This window comes from Oncorhynchus gorbuscha, unplaced genomic scaffold (genome assembly GCF_021184085.1).
Source record: "Oncorhynchus gorbuscha isolate QuinsamMale2020 ecotype Even-year unplaced genomic scaffold, OgorEven_v1.0 Un_scaffold_12:::fragment_2:::debris, whole genome shotgun sequence".
NCBI classification, from domain to species: Eukaryota; Metazoa; Chordata; class Actinopteri; order Salmoniformes; family Salmonidae; genus Oncorhynchus; species Oncorhynchus gorbuscha.
The window spans coordinates 139,095-159,094 of record NW_025744531.1 but is presented as its reverse complement, the minus strand read 5'-3'; the positions used below and the strand labels follow the sequence as shown (position 1 = coordinate 159,094).

At 45.6% G+C, this 20,000-nt stretch overlaps 1 protein-coding gene across 2 annotated transcripts in view; it reads right to left on the bottom strand.

Moving 5' to 3' along the window:
• Positions 1-20,000, bottom strand: part of ches1 (checkpoint suppressor 1) — a 57,794-nt gene that overhangs the window by 26,557 nt on the left and 11,237 nt on the right. For both annotated transcript variants that reach the window (XM_046332265.1, XM_046332266.1), the window contains exon 2: positions 10,112-10,678. In XM_046332265.1, the coding sequence (XP_046188221.1) occupies positions 10,112-10,660 (549 nt within the window). In that variant the 5' untranslated portion in view covers positions 10,661-10,678. The remainder of the gene's footprint in view (positions 1-10,111; positions 10,679-20,000) is intronic.

Here is a 20,000-nt window from a genome sequence, read left to right as displayed (position 1 = left end):
AAGTGTTTTGCAGCTGCACCCTTGTCTCTCTTCTCCCTCTCCTCCCTTCACCCCTCCAACTCCTCTCAGAGAACATGCATTGGTGCCAGTCTCTAAACCACACTTGCACAGCTCCATTAGGTGGAACTGGTTTATCCTCATTCACCCACACAACACCAGATCAGCATCTCAAATGGCACTCTATTCCCTATACCCTACATAGTGCACTAGACCTATGGGCCCTGGTGAAAAGTAGTGCACTATATAGGGAATAGGATTCAATTTGGGATGCAACACCAGGCCTGTTTCTCCTGCAGGTGTGTGTCAGCCACTGTAGCAGGGAATTAGGGCTTTAGACCCAGGACAAGTGAGGCTGGAGGGACTGGTTACTGGTGTCAGCTACACTAAGCCTCCTCGTCGAACATCTCATTCCAGAATCATGGGCATTAATATGGTGTTGGTCCTCCCTTTGCTGCTGTAACAGCCTCCACTCTTCTGGGAAGGCTTTCCAATAGATGTTGGAACATTGCTGCAGGGACTTGCTTCAATTCAACCACAAGAGCATTAGTGAGGTCGAGCACTGATGTTGGGTGATTAGGCCTGGCTTGCAGTTGGCATTCCAATTCATCCCAAAGGTGTTCAATGGGGTTGAGGTCAAGGCTCTGTGCAGGCCAGTCAAATTCTTCCACACCAATCTCAACAAACCATTTCTGTATGGACCTCACTTTGTGCACGGGGGGATTGTCATGCTCAAACAGGAAAGGGCCTTCCCCAAACTTTTGCCACAAAGTTGGAGGCACAGAATCGTCTAGAATGTAATTGTATGCTGTAGTAATTAAGATTCCCCTTCACTGGAACTAAGGGGCCTAGGCAGCACCATGAAAAACTGCCCCAGACCATTATTCCTCCTCCACCAAACGTTACAGTAGGGACTATGCATTCAGGCATGAAGTGTTCTCCTGGTATCCATCAAACCCAGATTCGTCCATCAGACTGACAGATGGTGAAGCGTGATTCATCACTTCAGAGAACGCGTTTCCACTGCTCTAGAGTCCAATGACAGTGAGCTTTACACCAGTCCGGCCGACGCTTTGAATTTTGCATGGTGATCGTAGGCCTGTGTGCAGCTGCTTGGCCATGGAAACCCATTTCATGAAGCTCCCGACGACCAGTTATTGAGCAGACGTTGCTTCCAGAGGCAGCTTGGAACTCTGTAGTAAGTGTTGCAACCGAGGACAGGCGATTTTTACGTGCTTCATCAGTCCCGTTCTGTGAGCTTGTGTGGCCTACCACTTCATGGCTGAGCCGTTGTTGCTCTTAAACGTCCACTTCACAATAACAGCACTTACCATTGGCCCAGGGAAGCTCTAACAGGGCATACATTTGACAAACTGACTTGTTGGAAAGCTGGCATCCAGTAAGGCCATTCTACTGCCAATGTTTGTCTATGGAGATTGCATGGCAATTTTATACACCGGTCAGCAATGGAATAACTGGCTGAAATAACCAAATCCCCTAATTTGAAGGGCTGTCCACATCCTTTTGGCCATGTAGTGTATGTTCTTAGCATAGCTACATGTACTTCAGAAGCACTGAGGTATGGAAATAACCCTGCCGTTAACAGAGAATGGCTAGAATTTAGGTGACAGATTTATTCAGGATTGGTTCACAGTGGAGAAGATGGCCCTTCATGCCAGCTCTCGCAATGGGGATGAGTGAGAGATTTATCTGGATATATAGCTGCGTTTACCAGCAGAGACGAGTCCCACTAGCTTACGTTGAGTGTTTATCTCTCTCTGACGTCTCTCAACTAAAAACAATTTCAATTTGGGTTGGCTGGTCACCACTATTCGCCCCCCGACTAGGTGTCATGGAAAGAGCCTTTGTTCCTAGAAGAACAAGCTGCATGTTGTGCTCAGTGTTCTGTGCCGACACTACGACCCAACCCCAACCTGGTTCACGCCACTGCCCATTTGTGTTTATAAAGTGTTCTGGGAAGGCTGCCGGAAACCCTGAAGTCACATGGCTCCAGGAGGTAGAAGTTGACCTTAACAACAGATCTAGGATCAGATAAATAGAAACCCAATGCTGGCTTTAACCCTTAGGGAAAGAAACTAAAAATATCTGAGCTGGTTACACAGACATCACCGATGACTTGACATGGACCAAAACCATCACCACTCTTGTCAAAATGGTGCAACATGGTCTCTACTTCCTAAGGCGGCTTAGGAAACACGGCACGGCACCTCTCCAAGTACTACTTCTGCACCATGGAGAGTATTCTGACTAGTCACATCACGGCCTGATACGGCAATTGCTCCGTCCACAACCACAAGGCCCTCCAGCCGGTGTTGAAAAAGGATCAGTACATCACTGGGACTGTGCTCCCACCCATCTAGAATATCTACTGGAAACGGTGCCAGAGGAAGGCCCACAGCATCGTCAAGGACCGTACACGCTCCAGCCACGAGCTGTTTACTCCCTCACCGTTGGGCAGATGGTATCGGGGCATGACGTCTGATCCCAATAGACTCAGAGACAGTTTCTATCTACAAGCAATCAGACTGCTGAACACTTGAACTGGACTGACCATCTGCACTGACTCTCTGCACACAAACACACACACACACACACACACACACGCTACACACACATCACAACGGCTGCTACCAGAATCGTATTTACTATTACTAATACTGCACATTTAAACACTTGCCTGGAGTGCCTGGGCACAGCCCTTAGCCGTGGTATATTGGTAATATACCATAAACCCCCGAGTGCCTTATTGCTATTATAAACTGGTTACCAATGTAATTAGAGCAGTAACAACAAATGTTTTGTCATACCCATGGTTTACGATGTGATATATCACGGCTGTCAGCCAAATCAGCATTCAGGGCTTAAACCACCCAGTTTAGAACAAAACTTCAACCTTGAAACATATGTCTTAATAGACACTATTAACAGAAAAAGACAGAAATACACTGATTGTAAAGAGTACACACAGAGTGGTGTAGGCTAAAGAGCTGCATTCCCGAGGGCATCCCACGGGACCTGTGGCCAGGCTGAGAGCATTTTTCATGCTGCGGTCAGGAGCGGGTGGTCAGACAGACAATTTTGGAATTCAAATCTTTTTTAGCCCCGCAGATTATTGAGAAACGTCGTCTTTCTGTCTTGTACGTGTTCTCGTGTTAAAGCACCTGTTTGTTAGCAATATTCACAAACTCGAATAGCCTAATTCTTGCTGATTTACGTTCAATGGCCTACCTTCCCTCTCTTTCTTGAGGCGTGCAAGATCAAATACGCCTATATGTGTGATCTCAAAACGGCTGGGACATGGGCTGCTACACCTAAAATAACGGGACTGCAGTCGGATTCAGGACCACTTCTTGCGGGAGCGGGTTGGTGTCAGACAAGAAGTCAGCAGGAGGTGGCGCGGGACGAAAAGCAGCAGGAGGGGGCGTGGCACGAAAAGCAGCAGGAGGGGGCGCGGTAAGAAAAGCAGCAGGAGGGGCGGGGGCAGCAGGAGGGGGCGTACGAAAAGCAGCAGGAGGGGGCATGGTACGAAAAGCAGCAGGAGGGGAAAAGCAGCAGGAGCAGGAGGGGGCGCGGTACGAAAAGCAGCAGGAGGGGGCGCGGTACGAAAAGCAGCAGGAGGGGGCGTACGAAAAGCAGCAGGAGGGGGGCGAAAAGCAGCAGGAGGGGGCGCGGTACGAAAAGCAGCAGGAGGGGGCGAGGTACGAAAAGCAGCAGGAGGGGGCGCGGTACGAAAAGCAGCAGGAGGGGGCGTGGTACGAAAAGCAGCAGGAGGGGGCGCGGTACGAAAAGCAGCAGGAGGGGGCGCGGTACGAAATAGCATCAGGAGGGGGCGTGGTACGAAAAGCAGCAGGAGGGGGCGCGGTACAAAAAGCAGCAGGAGGGGGCGAGGTACGAAAAGCAGCAGGAGGGGGCGCGGTACGAAAAGCAGCAGGAGGGGGCGCGGCGACGAAAAGCAGCAGGAGGGGGCGCGTACGAAAAGCAGCAGGGACGAAATGCAGCAGGAGGGGCGCGGTACGAAAAGCATCAGGAGGGGGCGCGGTACGAAAAGCAGCAGGAAGGGGCGTGGTACGAAAAGCAGCAGGAGGGGGCGCGGTACGAAAAGCAGCAGGAGGGGGCGAGGTACGAAAAGCAGCAGGAGGGGGCGCGGTACGAAAAGCAGCAGGAGGGGGCGTGGTACGAAAAGCAGCAGGAGGGGGGCGCGGTACGAAAAGCAGCAGGAGGGGCGCGGTATGAAAAGCAGCAGGAGGGGGCGAGGTACGAAAAGCAGCAGGAGGGGCGCGGTACGAAAAGCAGCAGGAGGGGGCGCAGTGCGAAAAGCAGCAGGAGGGGGGCGCGGTACGAAAAGCAGCAGGAGGGGGCGTGGTACGAAAAGCAGCAGGAGGGGGCGCGGGACGAAAAGCAGCAGGAGGGGGCGCGGTACGAAAAGCAGCAGGAGGGGACGCGGTACGAAAAGCAGCAGGAGGGGGCGCGGTACGAAAAGCAGCAGGATGATGAAAATCGGTCCCACAACAGACCTCTAGTCCAGGCCAACTCAGTCTGTCAACGAGAGAAAGAGAGAGAAAGAGAGAGAAAGAGAAAGAGAGAGAAAGAGAGAGAAAGAGAGAGAAAGAGAGAGACAGACAGACAGACAGACAGACAGACAGACAGACAGACAGACAGACAGACAGACAGACAGACAGACAGACAGACAGACAGACAGACAGACAGACAGACAGACTGGAAGACAGACTGGAAGACAGACTGGAAGATAGAGAGGAGTTGTATGCTCCACACATCTGTTTCCTCTGTTACATAAACTGTACTCTGTAGTCTGGGACCCACTAGGAAAAGAAGGCAGAGAGGAGAGAGAGATGGGGGGGGGGGGTATTAAATGGTCCTGCTGTTACTGACCCTAATACTGTATACCTCTTCAACCAACCACATACCAGGGATCCGGGTGTTGCCATGGTTCTAAGATGCATCATAGTATAATGGCAGACAAGGTTATATCAGAGAACTCTTTGTTCCAAATACATTGAAGAGTCATTGAAAACATAGGATCTGTTTTTCTTCATCTGCTGTGACCAACTCTACACTCTTAGTAAAGAACCTAAAAGGGTTCTTCAGCTGTCCCCATACACTCTAAAAAGCAAAGGTTCCTGGAGTGTCCTTCAGGGATTCTTCAAATTGAAACTGTGGGGGAACCCCTATAAGTTCTTTAAAGAACCCCTTTTAATGGATCCTCAAAGAACCTTTTGGGGTTCATTTTGAACTACCCCCCTATTACTATTATTAATACTAATAATAATATGCATAACAATAACAACAATAACACAGTATTTTAGTTCTCAGTGTTTATTATGATTTTAGTGGCAAAGCAGAATAAAGAAATCTAAATATGAGGTAAACTCCCAGCAGAGCCCCAAGTCCAATGGGTTTATCTTCTGGCGTGTTGATGTGAATGTGTTGATGTTCTCCGTATCCACAGCCAGAATGATTTAGCAGAGCATGGTGATAACAGGTTTCCTGTTATATTCATCAGAGGTGTAGGGAGGGTGAAGTCTGTGAATCCCAAAGAATAGTAATTATACAGATGATTAACAAAACATCCACACTACAGTATTCATACCTTGTTTTTTGTGGTAAATGGGAATGAAAATAAACGGTTTTGATAATGGTTTTCATACACATACCATGTCCATAATGTAGAGGCCTATGGGATATTCATTGGAGAGGTAAGAGAGGAATATGGTAAATGTGATCTGCATAATAACATACCAACACCTATTGACATACCTTTGTATGCCTCCTCGTCTTCATACCTGCAGACACAGAGTCTCAAAGGTGAGCAGTTTAGTCATCTGCACTCAGTACAGCTCAGCTTCAACATATTCTTACCTCTTTTTTGATTGATATCCATTGACTTGTGTCCATTTTCTGTTTTTGAAAGATTGGCACAAATATGAAACGATAGATGGTGTCATCATTAAACAATAGAAATGTAGATCATACAAAGGACAAACCTTACCTTAAATTGATGAGATCTTTACGTTTTTCAGTGAAGTGCCTGCACCTATATGTTTCAGTTAGGTTCCTGCAAGAACCCCCACCAACTAAGGAGGTTCCTCGATGAACCCCACCTCCTATTGGGTTCTTGGAAGAACCTACTGGGGGCCACGTTCAGTGCCAAGAACTCTAAGGTTCTTTGAAGAACTGAGGATCATAGAAGAACCCTTGTTGAACCCCACATTTTTAGAGTGCAGGAGAGCCCTATGAAAAACCCTTTTAGGTTCCAGGTAGAAACCTTTTGAGTTCCGTGTAGACCCTGAAACACCCCTTTTACCAGAAATCTGTTGCTATGGATCTTGAGTTAGCCTGGTTACCAGTCTGTTTCCACTTTAGCCAACAATGAAAACAGAGATTTAGTTCAAAGTTGTTTCATACACTAGAGGCAAGGTTAGGTTAGATAACTGTCTGATCCCAATACCCTGGGAAAGCGTTGAGAGTATTGCATTGACGAAATCGCTCCTTTTGAACTGCTTCTCATACAGAACTGTTTCTTCATAACCCACTTTTCAGCTTTGATTTCATAACCAATATAAAGACGTGTGTGTGTGTGTGTGTTATGAGCACAACACCGTGTCCTGTCATTAAGGCTTCTCATTCACCAATGGAGGAATCCTGTTTGTAAACAACACCATGGAAACCGTGAGACTTGAGCCCTCTGGCTGTCTCGCACAGGAACACGCGCACACACACGCGCATACACACACACACACACACACACACACACACACACACACACACACACACACACACACACACACACACACACACACACACACACACACACACACACACACACACACACACACACACACACACACACACACACACACACACACACAATAAGCTAACCCCAGTCAGTAGTCTTGTCGTCTGCCTGAATGTGACCCAGAAACACACTCTCTGGAACAAAGTGTCTTGTCATAATAACACTAAATTAATGGAAATATAATTTGCTAACCCCAGTCAGTAGTCTTGTCGTCTGCCTGAATGTGACCCAGAAACACACTCTCTGGAACAAAGTGTCTTGTCATAATAATCTCCACCTCTCTAAATTAATGGAAATATAATTTGCAAAAACCCAGCAAGGACTTAGCCTGTGGACCCAGCAAGGACTTAGTCCGTGGACCCAGCAAGGACTTAGTCCGTGGACCCAGCAAGGACTTAGCCTGTGGACCCAGCAAGGACTTAGCCCGTGGACCCAGCAAGGACTTAGCCCGTGGACCCAGCAAGGACTTAGCCCATGGACCCAGCAAGGACTTAGCCTGTGGACCCAGCAAGTACTTAGCCCGTGGACCCAGCAAGGACTTAGCCCGTGGACCCAGCAAGGACTTAGCCCGTGGACCAACCAAGACTGTTCACTATACTAAACCCCAATCCAATTGGAAGATTTTCCCTCCCCACTAGCTTGATGTTAATGTGGAATATAATGCAATGTAAAAATGCTTACCCAACCCGTACTGCTCAATTCAGAGATAAACAGACAGAGGAAAGCCAGTGACAGAGAAAAGGCATTTAAAAGGGAAAGAAAAACTGTAAAAACAGCTTCTCCTTAGAAAGACAGTAGCTGAATGCAATAGTAACGTTAGTCATTCCTTGAAATGACACACTTGACATCGTTATGATTCCATACAAAGCAGCCTTTTTCTCAGGTAAAATAGCTGTTTTTAAGACGCAGGCACATATTCTTGTGTGTATACTGAGGTATGCGTCTTTATATAACGATGTACTTTCTGTTCCTGTAACAGTTGGTAGTGAGTTTGGGCTGAGCGGTTATTTGACAGAATTGAAGAGTTAACTAATTGGCTGTCTTAAACTGTCTGTGTGAGAGGAAAAAAAATGTCCCTGCCAACTGCACCTTTCTGTCCTTGCCATCACACACCCACACACACACACACACACACACACACACACACACACACACACACACACACACACACACACACACACACACACACACACACACACACACACACACACACACACACACACACACACACACACACACACACACACACACACACACACACACACACACACACACACACACACACACACACACACACACACATTCTTGTACATACCCAAGGGCGGGCACACACACTCAAAGTCAGTATAGCCAAATCAGTTTCCCCGTCGCCACAGCAACAGCATACTTTTATGTCAACTGCAACCTAGTTACTATGGAGATATGTATACAAGGAAAACTCTATGCAGTTGTAGTCAAGGGGCCAGATGACAGAGTAACTTAAGGGCAGACACGCACACACACACACACACACACACACACACACACACACACACACACACACGCACGCACGCACGCACGCACGCACACACACACACACACACGATACAGTTTGTACATTTTGTCCTTCCACATATCACATTCACTCACAAGGGAAAGGCTGTGGTTCATGTGCTGGGCAAATGTAGTTTAGAGCTCACAAGTTCATTTCACAAAGAATCTAATGCACAAGCTAAAGCCTGTATAGTGTACATAATATAAACCGTATGGGTAATTATATGCCAGAGGGAGCGATAATATATTTTTGGCATCTCGGATTGTTCTGGCAATTCTCACATATGAACTTCATTAGAAGACACATGGTGTCTGGCTACAGGGGTGCTCTGCTCTTGTGCTCTGTAATACGAACTTTCAATTCTTTCTTAGACTTCCCAAGATAATAATAGCCACATGGGGCACTTGAGTAAATAGACCACAAATTTTGTTTTACAGGAAATTCTACCCCTGACATACATTTTCTTTCCCGTACGAGGGCGAAGAAAGAAATGTATCACAGTGAACTGTCCCCTGTAGCCAGACACTTTAATGCGGTCAAACATGATGTGTGCCAACTGAGGTTCCAGGGCTTAGAAGTTGTACAGCCACTTAAACGAGGAAGTGACAGAGAAGAATTTCCATGTCTTACAAACAGAGCCGTAGAGGCTTGAATGAAGAACTTCTGTTTGTTTTCTGCCTTTGAGCAACAGGATCTTTGGTGGAAAACAGTAGGAAATGTATGTAAATATTGTATGTCAATAATGATTGTGAATAATGACTGTGAAAAAAGAAAGCAGCAGTACTCCAACGTGACGTCATCTGTAAATATGGGTGGATGTCTGTTGTTCTCCAAACGCTCGGCTGTCGCCGAAACACGTCCCTTGGTTCTGACCTCTGCCGCAGAACGATTCAACCAGCTCTGGAACAGCCTCGCGCCAGAATTGGACGTTCAAGCCATGTTCCTCAAACGCCGGCTTTCAAAGTTGCCCCAAACGTCCAATTTGGAAGCGTTGTCACGTCATCCTCAGACATGGATGGATGTCGAATAATGACTTTTATCACGGGTGACCTGGCTGAAGAAATAAGCCATTAAAATGTAAAGAATAGCTCAGTGACTGTGGGTTATAACCCTTTCTTCCAGTATTTACTTACATTTTCCCAGATGATACCTGATATCTTTTGACATGAACGTTAATACAACTTTTAGTATTAATTGGTTATGGGAATTATTTTCCTAATAAGTATATAGGGTATATGTAACCAGCTCCTGAAATAGGAAAATGATTAGTGAAATATTTAAGCTTTTAGATGAAACCAGATCAAGATTGAAATCAAAACTGAAAGGCTGTTCCCTCCAGAGAACGCCAAACTTCTGCTTTTTAGTTGGAATTCAGTGAGATGATGAAGTATTGATAAAGCAATTCCTTGTACATGTGTAGACAACATACTGGATATGTTTGACTCGGAGATTGAAATGGCTGTTCTCCTGATAACTGAATTTGAAATGCGTCCAAGCACCTCAAACAAACAAAGAGAAAGAGAGAGAGAGCGAAAGAAAGAGAGCGAGAGAGTGTGGTGCAGCTGTGTGTGTGTGTGTGTGTGTGTGTGTGTGTGTGTGTGTGTGTGTGTGTGTGTGTGTGTGTGTGTGTGTGTGTGTGTGTGTGTGTGTGTGTGTGTGTGTGTGTGTGTGTGTGTGTGTGTGTGTGTGTGTGTGTGTGTGAGCGTGTGTGTACGTGTGTGTGTCTTTGCTAGCCTCCTCCTTACCTGGCTCCTGTCCTTGTCCACCTTCTTGAAACACTTATTAAGCGACAGATTGTGGCGTACCGAGTTCTTCCAACCAGTAGGGGCGCTAGTGAAATACGGGAAATGCTCCAGGATCCAACCATAGATATCTTTCACCGGCAGCCTCTTGGATGGTGCGTCCTCTATTGCCATGAAGATCAGACAGCTGAACGAGTACGGAGGCTTCCGATTGGCTCCCGTGGCCAGGTCGTATTGGGAAGAATCACATGGGTCGGGGGAAGGGGAGGAGGAAGAGGGGGAGTGGGGGGGTAGAGGGTGACCGTCGGGGTCCTGCAGGGGGGAGACGGAGCGGAGCCCCGAGTGAGAGAAGCTGTTGAGAAGGTCTGTGCTCTCGTGGAGCCAGGAGAGGCTGGTGAGCTCCTCGTCCTCGGCCTTGGAGAAGGATGCCGACAGAGACAGGGACAGGTCGGCTGCCTCCGCCTCCCTGTAGAGGGGACTCAGACCCCGGGTGGCTCCCAAACCGCTGCTGGGGCTCTGGGCCTTCTTGCTGGGCGGCATGGTGGGTCCCATCCAGCCCTGGACTCTCTCCTGGATGGGGGAGGGGAGGAGAGCACAAGACTGGGTTACTATGAATCAAGTCATGTCTGCAACTCTGATGCTTCTACAGTGGGTTTTGAGACAGTTTTGATGGGATCCTCAGAAATGGTTGCTGTAACAATCACACCAACCATTGGAGATAAGATAAGCGTTAGAATGCATTAGTTAACTGCAGATGAAATTGACTAAATAGTAAATGCTTATATCCTGTGTTAGGTAGCGTCTTCTGTTGGTAAGATGATCGCAAGATGGAAATGAACACACACACACACACACACACACACACACACACACACACACACACACACACACACACACACACACACACACACACACACACACACACACACACACACACACACACACACACACACACACACACACACACACACTAGGATAAGATTAATCCCAGCAGGAGATATGTAGTAGCCAGCTCACCCTGTGTGATCATGCTATGAGCCAAGGAAATCATCCCCCGATCTGACTCTTCTCTCTGGCGGATTGACGGACAGCTGTCAACATCCATCCCCTTTCCCCCCTAGCTATGACAGCTGTCACGTTGCCATGGCTCCCGGCCCCCTCTGAGCCGCTTTCACCACAGAACAACAGCCCTGCATCTCAAATGGCACCCTATTTCCTATATAGTGCACTACTTTTGACCAGGGCCCAACGGGCCCACTATGAAGGGAATAGTAGGTTGTACAGTAGACAATGTATGATTACGGCCACCAAGCACTAGCCTACGGTTTTGACATCTGTCGATATGTTTTCTCTTGCCCTCATAAAAATACGCTTTGGACTATAGACTCTATTCTGTAGAGTAGTTTGAAGTATCAAGCTTTATTAGTCGTGTGTAGGGGAAACGCATTGTATACATCGTCCAACGAAATGCTTTCTTGCAGGTTCCTTCTCGGCAACGCAACATACAATACTAAATAGTAAAAAAAAAGGAAAAAGAATAAAAACAAAGTAAATGTCTCAGTAGAATAGATGAGACGTTTTAGCATCAGTATAATACAGGAAGGCACGTTTATAGTCCAATATTTACACATGTATTGGGGGGGGTATAAATTGAGCAGGAGAATAGGAGTCTGGTAGTCAGTCCAGTCAGATGGCTTGTAGATAGAAACTGTCTCGGAGCCTGTTAATCATACATTGTATGTGTGCTGTGCATAAGGCCGCCGAACAGCCTAAACCGGCTTTCAGATAGGATCTGATCGTTGGGTTGCTATTTGGATTCGCTCCCGACATTTCTTCATTTCTTCATTTCTGGATTGTGTGTATTGTTTTTGTACAGCTAGCTGCAGAATTACTGCACAGTTGCAGCTAGAAACACACGCATTTCACTACACCTGTGAGGACATCCGCAGACGTGTTCGCGACCAATAAAGTTTGATTTGATTGGACCTTTTCTTCCTCCATAAATGTCTGTAGGCTGCATGGACCATGGCAGTCATATATGTGCTTATACGACGACCAAACAGTAGCCTAGAGCAGCTTCATCTGTCATCTAGCTTCCCGTCTGTAGATATCTGTTATCTATAGTTCCTCCTTAACTGACGATATCCCCGGGATGTCAACAGCAGCTACCTGACGGAGCCATGTTGCACCAGCACTCACGTTGACCGTAACAAATTGAAATCTCCTCCGAAGCTCGACAATAGATATTCCTACACTCGAAAAGCCTCGGAAATAGAAAGGGGATGAACAAAGAAAGGTAAGCGAGGGGTTGAGATATATGGAGGTGACATGCTCGTCAAGGTGTGGGTGGCAGCGAGGTGATAGGGAAGGTTATTGGTGTGACATGGTTCCCAGTTGGACGTCGTCGAGGCGTCGGTCGTCGAGGAGAAGGGAACAACGGAACACACAGGGAGCGTTTTCTTGTTACGTTGCCATGACGGCAGGCAAGGCACCAGGCGAGGCAGGGCCATGACACATTACGGCTGACAGTAAAGTCATCTAATTTTACTGTTGCTATGACAACAAACTCCTTCCAGTTAGGGCCTGTGTTATGAGTGTGTGCGCGAGCCGTAGCGAGGCGCAGCGCGGAGCCGTGTATTCATACCCTAGAGTTTTCAGAAATCTCTCCTTAACGCACTTTGAGCTCTAAACAAACTTTTATACAACATTTATACAACCCCCTAATGACTGACTGTTAAAGGACAACGAGAGTTCTTGCTCAAGTTCAGACTTGATCGTTGAAGGGAGGGGTACTTCCTACTAGAGGCTTGACAGACTGACAGCGTGTGTGTGTGTGTGTTTGCATGCTTGTGTGTGTGTGTGTGTGTGTGTCTGTACATGTTTAATTAAAGTATTTTGTACACGACCCTACGACCTTCGTGACCTTGACACCCACTTTTTTTCTTGAGTCTGATGGAATCCCCCCAGTGAACCACCGGCGCCTCTATTCTCACACACATCAATGTCCAAACCTCTTGACGAGGTCACCGATGTCCATCTTACCGCACAAGATGGCTCCTCTCAAAGCAAGACGAGTGCCAAGTCAACAATACAATCCCAAAGCAGCAAACATTGGTTGGGTGGGAAATTTGCAGACGGTGGAATCATATTTCAAAATCAAATCAAAGTGTGCTGGTCGCATACAGAGTTTAGCAGATGTTATGGCGGGTGCGGCGAAATGCTTATGTTACTACATCCTGACAATGCAGTAAAATGGCAAACAAGTACACAAATAATACAACCTCTAAAAAAGAAATCAAATAAAGAAATGAAGTATCATTGGAACGAATCTGATTAACAACTCTAACAGCACTGTAACGGTAATCCAAATGCAATCTCTATGCATGTACACCGGAATAATTAACACCAGATATACTAAGAATGATATGTACACCGGAATAATTAACACCAGATATACTAAGAATGATATGCACAGCAGTAGATATACTAAGAATGATATGTACAGCAGTAGATATACTAAGAATGATATGTACAGCAGTAGATATACTAAGAATGATATGTACAGCAGTAGATATACTAAGAATGATATGTACAGCAGTAGATATACTAAGAATGATATGTACAGCAGTAGATATACTAAGAATGATATGTACAGCGGTAGATATACTAAGAATGATATGTACAGCAGTAGATATACTAAGAATGATATGTACAGCGGTAGATATACTAAGAATGATATGTACAGCAGTAGATATACTAAGAATGATATGTACAGCGGTAGATATACTAAGAATGATATGTGCAGCGGTAGATATACTAAGAATGATATGTACAGCAGTAGATATACTAAGAATGATATGTACAGCGGTAGATATACTAAGAATGATATGTACAGCAGTAGATATACTAAGAATGATATGTACAGCAGTAGATATACTAAGAATGATATGTGCAGCGGTAGATATACTAAGAATGATATGTACAGCAGTAGATATACTAAGAATGATATGTACAGCAGTAGATATACTAAGAATGATATGTACAGCGGTAGATATACTAAGAATGATATGTACAGCAGTAGATATACTAAGAATGATATGTACAGCAGTAGATATACTAAGAATGATATGTACAGCGGTAGATATACTAAGAATGATATGTACAGCGGTAGATATACTAAGAATGATATGTACAGCAGTAGATATACTAAGAATGATATGTACAGCAGTAGATATACTAAGAATGATATGTGCAGCGGTAGATATACTAAGAATGATATGTGCAGCGGTAGATATACTAAGAATGATATGTACAGCAGTAGATATACTAAAGAATGATACTAAGAATGATACAGCGGTAGATATACTAAGAATGATATGTACAGCAGTAGATATACTAAGAATGATATGTACAGCGGTAGATATACTAAGAATGATATGTACAGCAGTAGATATACTAAGAATGATATGTGCAGCGGTAGATATACTAGAGTGAGCTATGTCAAGAATACAGTATATAAAGACATATGTGGTGTGTATAAACAGTGTAACTAAAATCCAATGTACAACAGTAGGAAATGATAGAATGAGCTATGTCAGGGATACAGTATTTAAATACAGTGTACAAATGCAGGTGCCCAGTGGTTTAGTGTCTCTATAACATGGGGCAGCAGCGTTGGCTAAGTGTGTCAGTGAGTGTGTTTGTCTGTGAGTTTGACCTGTGTGTATTTAGCCCTTCGCCTCTCTTACTACCCACACCTCTTCTCTATAATGAGTGGCACGAGGACCAAATGTTTACAGGGGTGAAGAGGTTAATGAAATCCTCAGCGAGACACTCTATTAAGGGGGTGACAAAACTGTGCACAGGTCAGTCAGGTTCACATGGTTAATTGTCTCTAATTGAGAATACATTATCAACCAGAGACCTTGCAGTCCTTTCAAAGCCTGCAGTGATTTGGCCACTGAAGGGAGAAAAGAATGAATACAAAATCTCATAATGTGCATCCTAAATGGCACCCTTTTACTATAGTGCACTACTATTGACCAGAGCCCTATGGGCCCTGTGATAGAGAGAGAGAGGGAGGGTGAGTAAACAATAACCCCCTATATGTGCGCAACATTGGTGTACAAAAGGTTGTGGTTTTCTCTAGCTGCTTGAGTCGATGAAATCAGTTTCAGTTTCCATTCCCTGTGGTCCCTTGACAACAACTAGCAGGGCTCCACAGGGCAAACATGTGAGGCCAGTTAACCAATGGGACAGGATAGTACAGTGTGTGTTGGTGTATATGTGTTTGTGTGTGTGTGTGTGTGTGTGTGTGTGTGTGTGTGTGTGTGTGTGTGTGTGTGTGTGTGTGTGTGTGTGTGTGTGTGTGTGTGTGTGTGTGTGTGTGTGTGTGTGTGTGTGTGTGTGTGTGTGTGTGTGTGTGTGTGTGTGTGTGTGTGTGTGTTGCCTCTCGCCCTGCTACAGAGCCTAGGGAGTTTATTAGACAGAGGTCAGGGTTCATTGTGTTATCCTCCTAAGAGCTGCACAGGATTACACAAACACACACACACACACACACACACACACACACACACACACACACACACACACACACACACACACACACACACACACACACACACACACACACACACACACACACACACACACACACACACACACACACACACACACACACACACAGAGAGAGAGAGACCATAGAGAGACCTAGTTTTTACAGTATCAAAAGACACACAATCAAACACATGACCAGCACTTGAAAAAACAATATGCGGTTTTATTATCATGCCATACAGAATGTAATTAATTGAAGTGCGAATCAAAAGTAGTCACAGACACGTATCAAACAAATGATTAACTGTCTTCAGTAACAGTGGAAATAAATGAGAAGCCTACGACACGTTACTAAGCCTTCTGTCAATCACCATAATATGACACATCACACAGAAAGGCAGCCTTCACTATGATTCTACAGTCATCACTCCCTCTCTCCCTGAACTCACTAGACTTCTACACAAACAACCCTAACTCTTCTGGCTGATCTGAGGTCAGTGTAGTGCAGTGAAGGTGACCGGTGAGTGTGCAGCCTCCAGCCCCCTTAGGGGAGTACACACACAGACAGCAGAGCAGACTGACTATGACTCTAAGTCGAACGTTGAGCGCTGTGCACTCGCCTCAGGTCAGGCTTAACATTTTCTTTTTTTAAAGCCCGAAGGCCCTTTAACTTCTATATTTCAGACTCTCTGTGACACACCATACAAACACACACACACACACACACACACACACACACACACACACACACACACACACACACACACACACACACACACACACACACACACACACACACACACACACACACACACACACACACACACACACACACACACACACACACACACCTTCCAGACAAGTCTTCTGTTTTGACAGCTCCTGCAGCTCCTTCCTGGCACTCTGTGTTCTTTACACAAGTGTGTGATCAAGTGTCAGTGTATGTTTGATATATGGCCAGCTCAGAAGGTATAGCCTATATGCAAAGGAGCAATTGCACAAATTAAAACAGGAGACTAGATTGAAGATTCATTGGTTTTACTCTAAAAGAGGTGGGCGCAGACAGACAGAGTGAACTGGATGGGTTTTATGTGTGTTTGAAAGCTTTAAAGTGGGAAAGTTGGCTGGGCCTGCACAGAGTAGTGGTTGGCTGGGCCTGCACAGAGTAGTGGTTGGCTGGGCCTGCACAGAGTAGTGGTTGCCTGGGCCTGCACAGAGTAGTGGTTGCCTGGGCCTGCACAGAGTAGTGGTAGGCTGGGCCTGCACAGAGTAGTGGTTGCCTGGGCCTGCACAGAGTAGTGGTTGCCTGGGCCTGCACAGAGTAGTGGTTGCCTGGGCCTGCACAGAGTAGTCGTTGGCTGGGCCTGCACAGAGTAGTATGCTCTGCATTTAATACACAGTATGCTGTAGGCCTCTCCACCTCTCTCTCTCTCTCGTCTGGCTCCTCCACTTATCTGTAACAAACAACAGCACGGGTCCTCAGCCACTAGCCAACAATTTGTCCACGACACTTAATGCCATGGCAACAACCACTGAAACGGCTGTTACAGAGACCCGCCCACTTTTGGCTTCCTCTGCTCCCCAGCAAGTTTGGTTGAGAAAGTGGATGAGAATCACAACGTGCTTTGCCACATAAAGAAGGCTAGAAAAAGAGTTTTGCAGTTAACCGACCTTTCTTTCTCGCACTCCTTCTCCTTCACCTCTCTTTTGTGATTATCGTCGGCTCATCACCAGGGCCATACTACCGTACCTACGCCCCCCCCTCATGCTATTGTTCACATTTTGCAATGAGGCTGAGAGAAAATGTTGGCGTTCTCAAGCTAATTTCCTGCCATACTACACATTTTACTATCATACAGTACCAGTCAAAAGTCTGGACACACATACTCATTCAAGGGTTTTTCTTAGTTTTTACTGCGCAGAAAAATAGTGAAGACATCAAACTATGAAAAAAACACATATGGAATTATGTAGTAACCAAAAAAAGTGTTAAACAAATCAAAATACATTTTATATTTGTGATTCTTCAAAGTAGCCACCCTTTGCCTTGATGACAGCTTTGCACACTCTTGGCATTCTCTCAACCAGCTTCTCCTGGAATGCTTTTCCAACAGTCTTGAAGGAGTTCTCACATATACTGAGCACTTGTTGGCTGCTTTTCCTTCACTCTGTTGTCCAACTCATCCCAAACCATCTCAATTGGGTTGTGGTCAGGTGATTGTGGAGGCCAAGTCATCTGATGCAGCACTCCATCACTCTCCTTCTTGGTCAAATAGCCCTTACACATCCTGGAGGTGTGTTGGGTTATTATCCTGTTGATAAACAAACGATAGTCCTTTGAATTCTAAATCAATTATTGACAGTGTCACCAGCAAAGCACCCCCGCACCATCACACCTCCTCCTCCATGCTTCACGGTAGGAACCACACATGCGGAGATCATCCGTTCACCTACTCTGTGTCTCACAAAAACACGGCGGTTGGAACCAAACATCTCAAATTTGGACTTATCAGGCTAAAGGACAGATTTCCACCGGTCTAATGTCCATTGCTCATGTTTCTTGGCCCAACCAAGTCGCTTCTTCTTATTGGTGTCCTTTAATAGTGGTTTCTTTGCAGCAATTTGACCATGAAGGCCTGATTCACACAGTTTCCTCTGAACAGTTGATGTTGAGATGTGTCCGTTTCTTGAACTCTGTGTCGGGCAACTCTAATGAACTTATCCTCTGCAGCAGAGGTAACTCTGGGTCTTCCTTTCCTGTGGCGATCATCATGAGAGACAGTTTCGTAGCGCTTGATGGTTTTTGCGACTGCACTCAAAGAAACTTTAAAAGTTCTTGAAAATGTCCACATTGACTGACCTTCATGCCTTAAAGTAATGATGGACTGTCGTTTTTCTTTGCTTATTTGAGCTTTTCTTACCATAATATGGACTTGGTCCTTTATCAAATAGGGCCATCTTCTATATACCACCCATACCTTGTCACAACACAACTGATTGGCTCAAACGCATTAAGAAGGAAAGAAATTCCACAAATTAACTTTAAAGAAGGCACACCGGTTAATTGAAATGCATTCCAGGTGAATACCTCATGAAGCTGGTTGAGAGAATGCCAACAGTGTCATCAAAGCAAAGGGCGGCTACTTTGAAGAATATCAAATATCAAATATATTTAGATTTGTTTAACACTTTTTTGTTACTACATGATTCCATATGTGTTATTTCATAGTTTTGATATCTTCACTATTATTCTAGAATGTAGAAAATAGTAAAAATAAAAACTCTTAAATGAGTAGGTGTGTACAAACATTTGACTGGTACTGTATGTAATCTGGGGGGCCCTGACCCCGCCCTTGGAGATCGGAGGCCCTGGGGGACGTAGACCTGTGTGCCTGGTCGGTAATTTGGCCTTGCTCCTATCATGTCTCTCTGCTTCTCCCACCCATATCTCTGCCTCCCTCTCTATCTCTCTCTCTAATCACCAAAGAGCGAGGGGAAAATATCCTTGTGTCATTAGCAGCATCTCAAAGTCACAGTGTCCTCTAGCGTATGCTGTTTGACAGGCCCTGCCAAAAGAATTAGAGTGAGAAATGATGGTGCCATGATTAGATGTGGAGCTCAGGGAGAGGGCTTCATCCAGGGGATATGGGGGATGAGAGGACATGAGATGAGAGGAGAGAGAAGAGATGGATGGAGGAGAGGAGAAGGCCTGATCCATGGATACTGCACATATGACAGGGAATTGAAGAAAGAAAGAAAGAAAGAAAGAAAGAGAGAAAGAAAGAGAAAGAAAGAGAGAGAAAGAGAGAGAAAGAAATAGAAAGAAAGAAATAAGGATGAGAGAGGAGAGAGAAGGATGAGAGCAGAGAAGAAGAAGTACTGGGAGCTGACATTTAGAGCACCTGATCCATATTCATCATCAAAGCAGGCCTCAACCCTCTCCTCAGAGTCGTGACCCGAGACACAACCACCAGAGATCTGAGGGGGAAAAACAACAATCTGTTTCCTATCAGTTCTCAGAACCCAAACACACTTCTAGAGTCCCTCTGTTCCGTCTACATTCCTATAAAGTCTCCCTGCATCCCAAAATGGCACCCTATTCCCTCCGATCTCTTTATAGTGCACTAGGGCCCTGATTAAAGTAGTGCACTAGGGGGGGAAAGGGTGCCATTTGGGAAGCAAGTCTGTCTGCTATGCACTGCCGCGGTGTTTCATCTACCACAGTCTCCTCCAAACGCTTGCAGTTCTCTCCGTTTTCCACATTCCCTCCTAAATCTCCCCGGTTAAACTCCTGCATACTTGCATTATATTCTCCTGAATCCCCCATTTTCTTTAC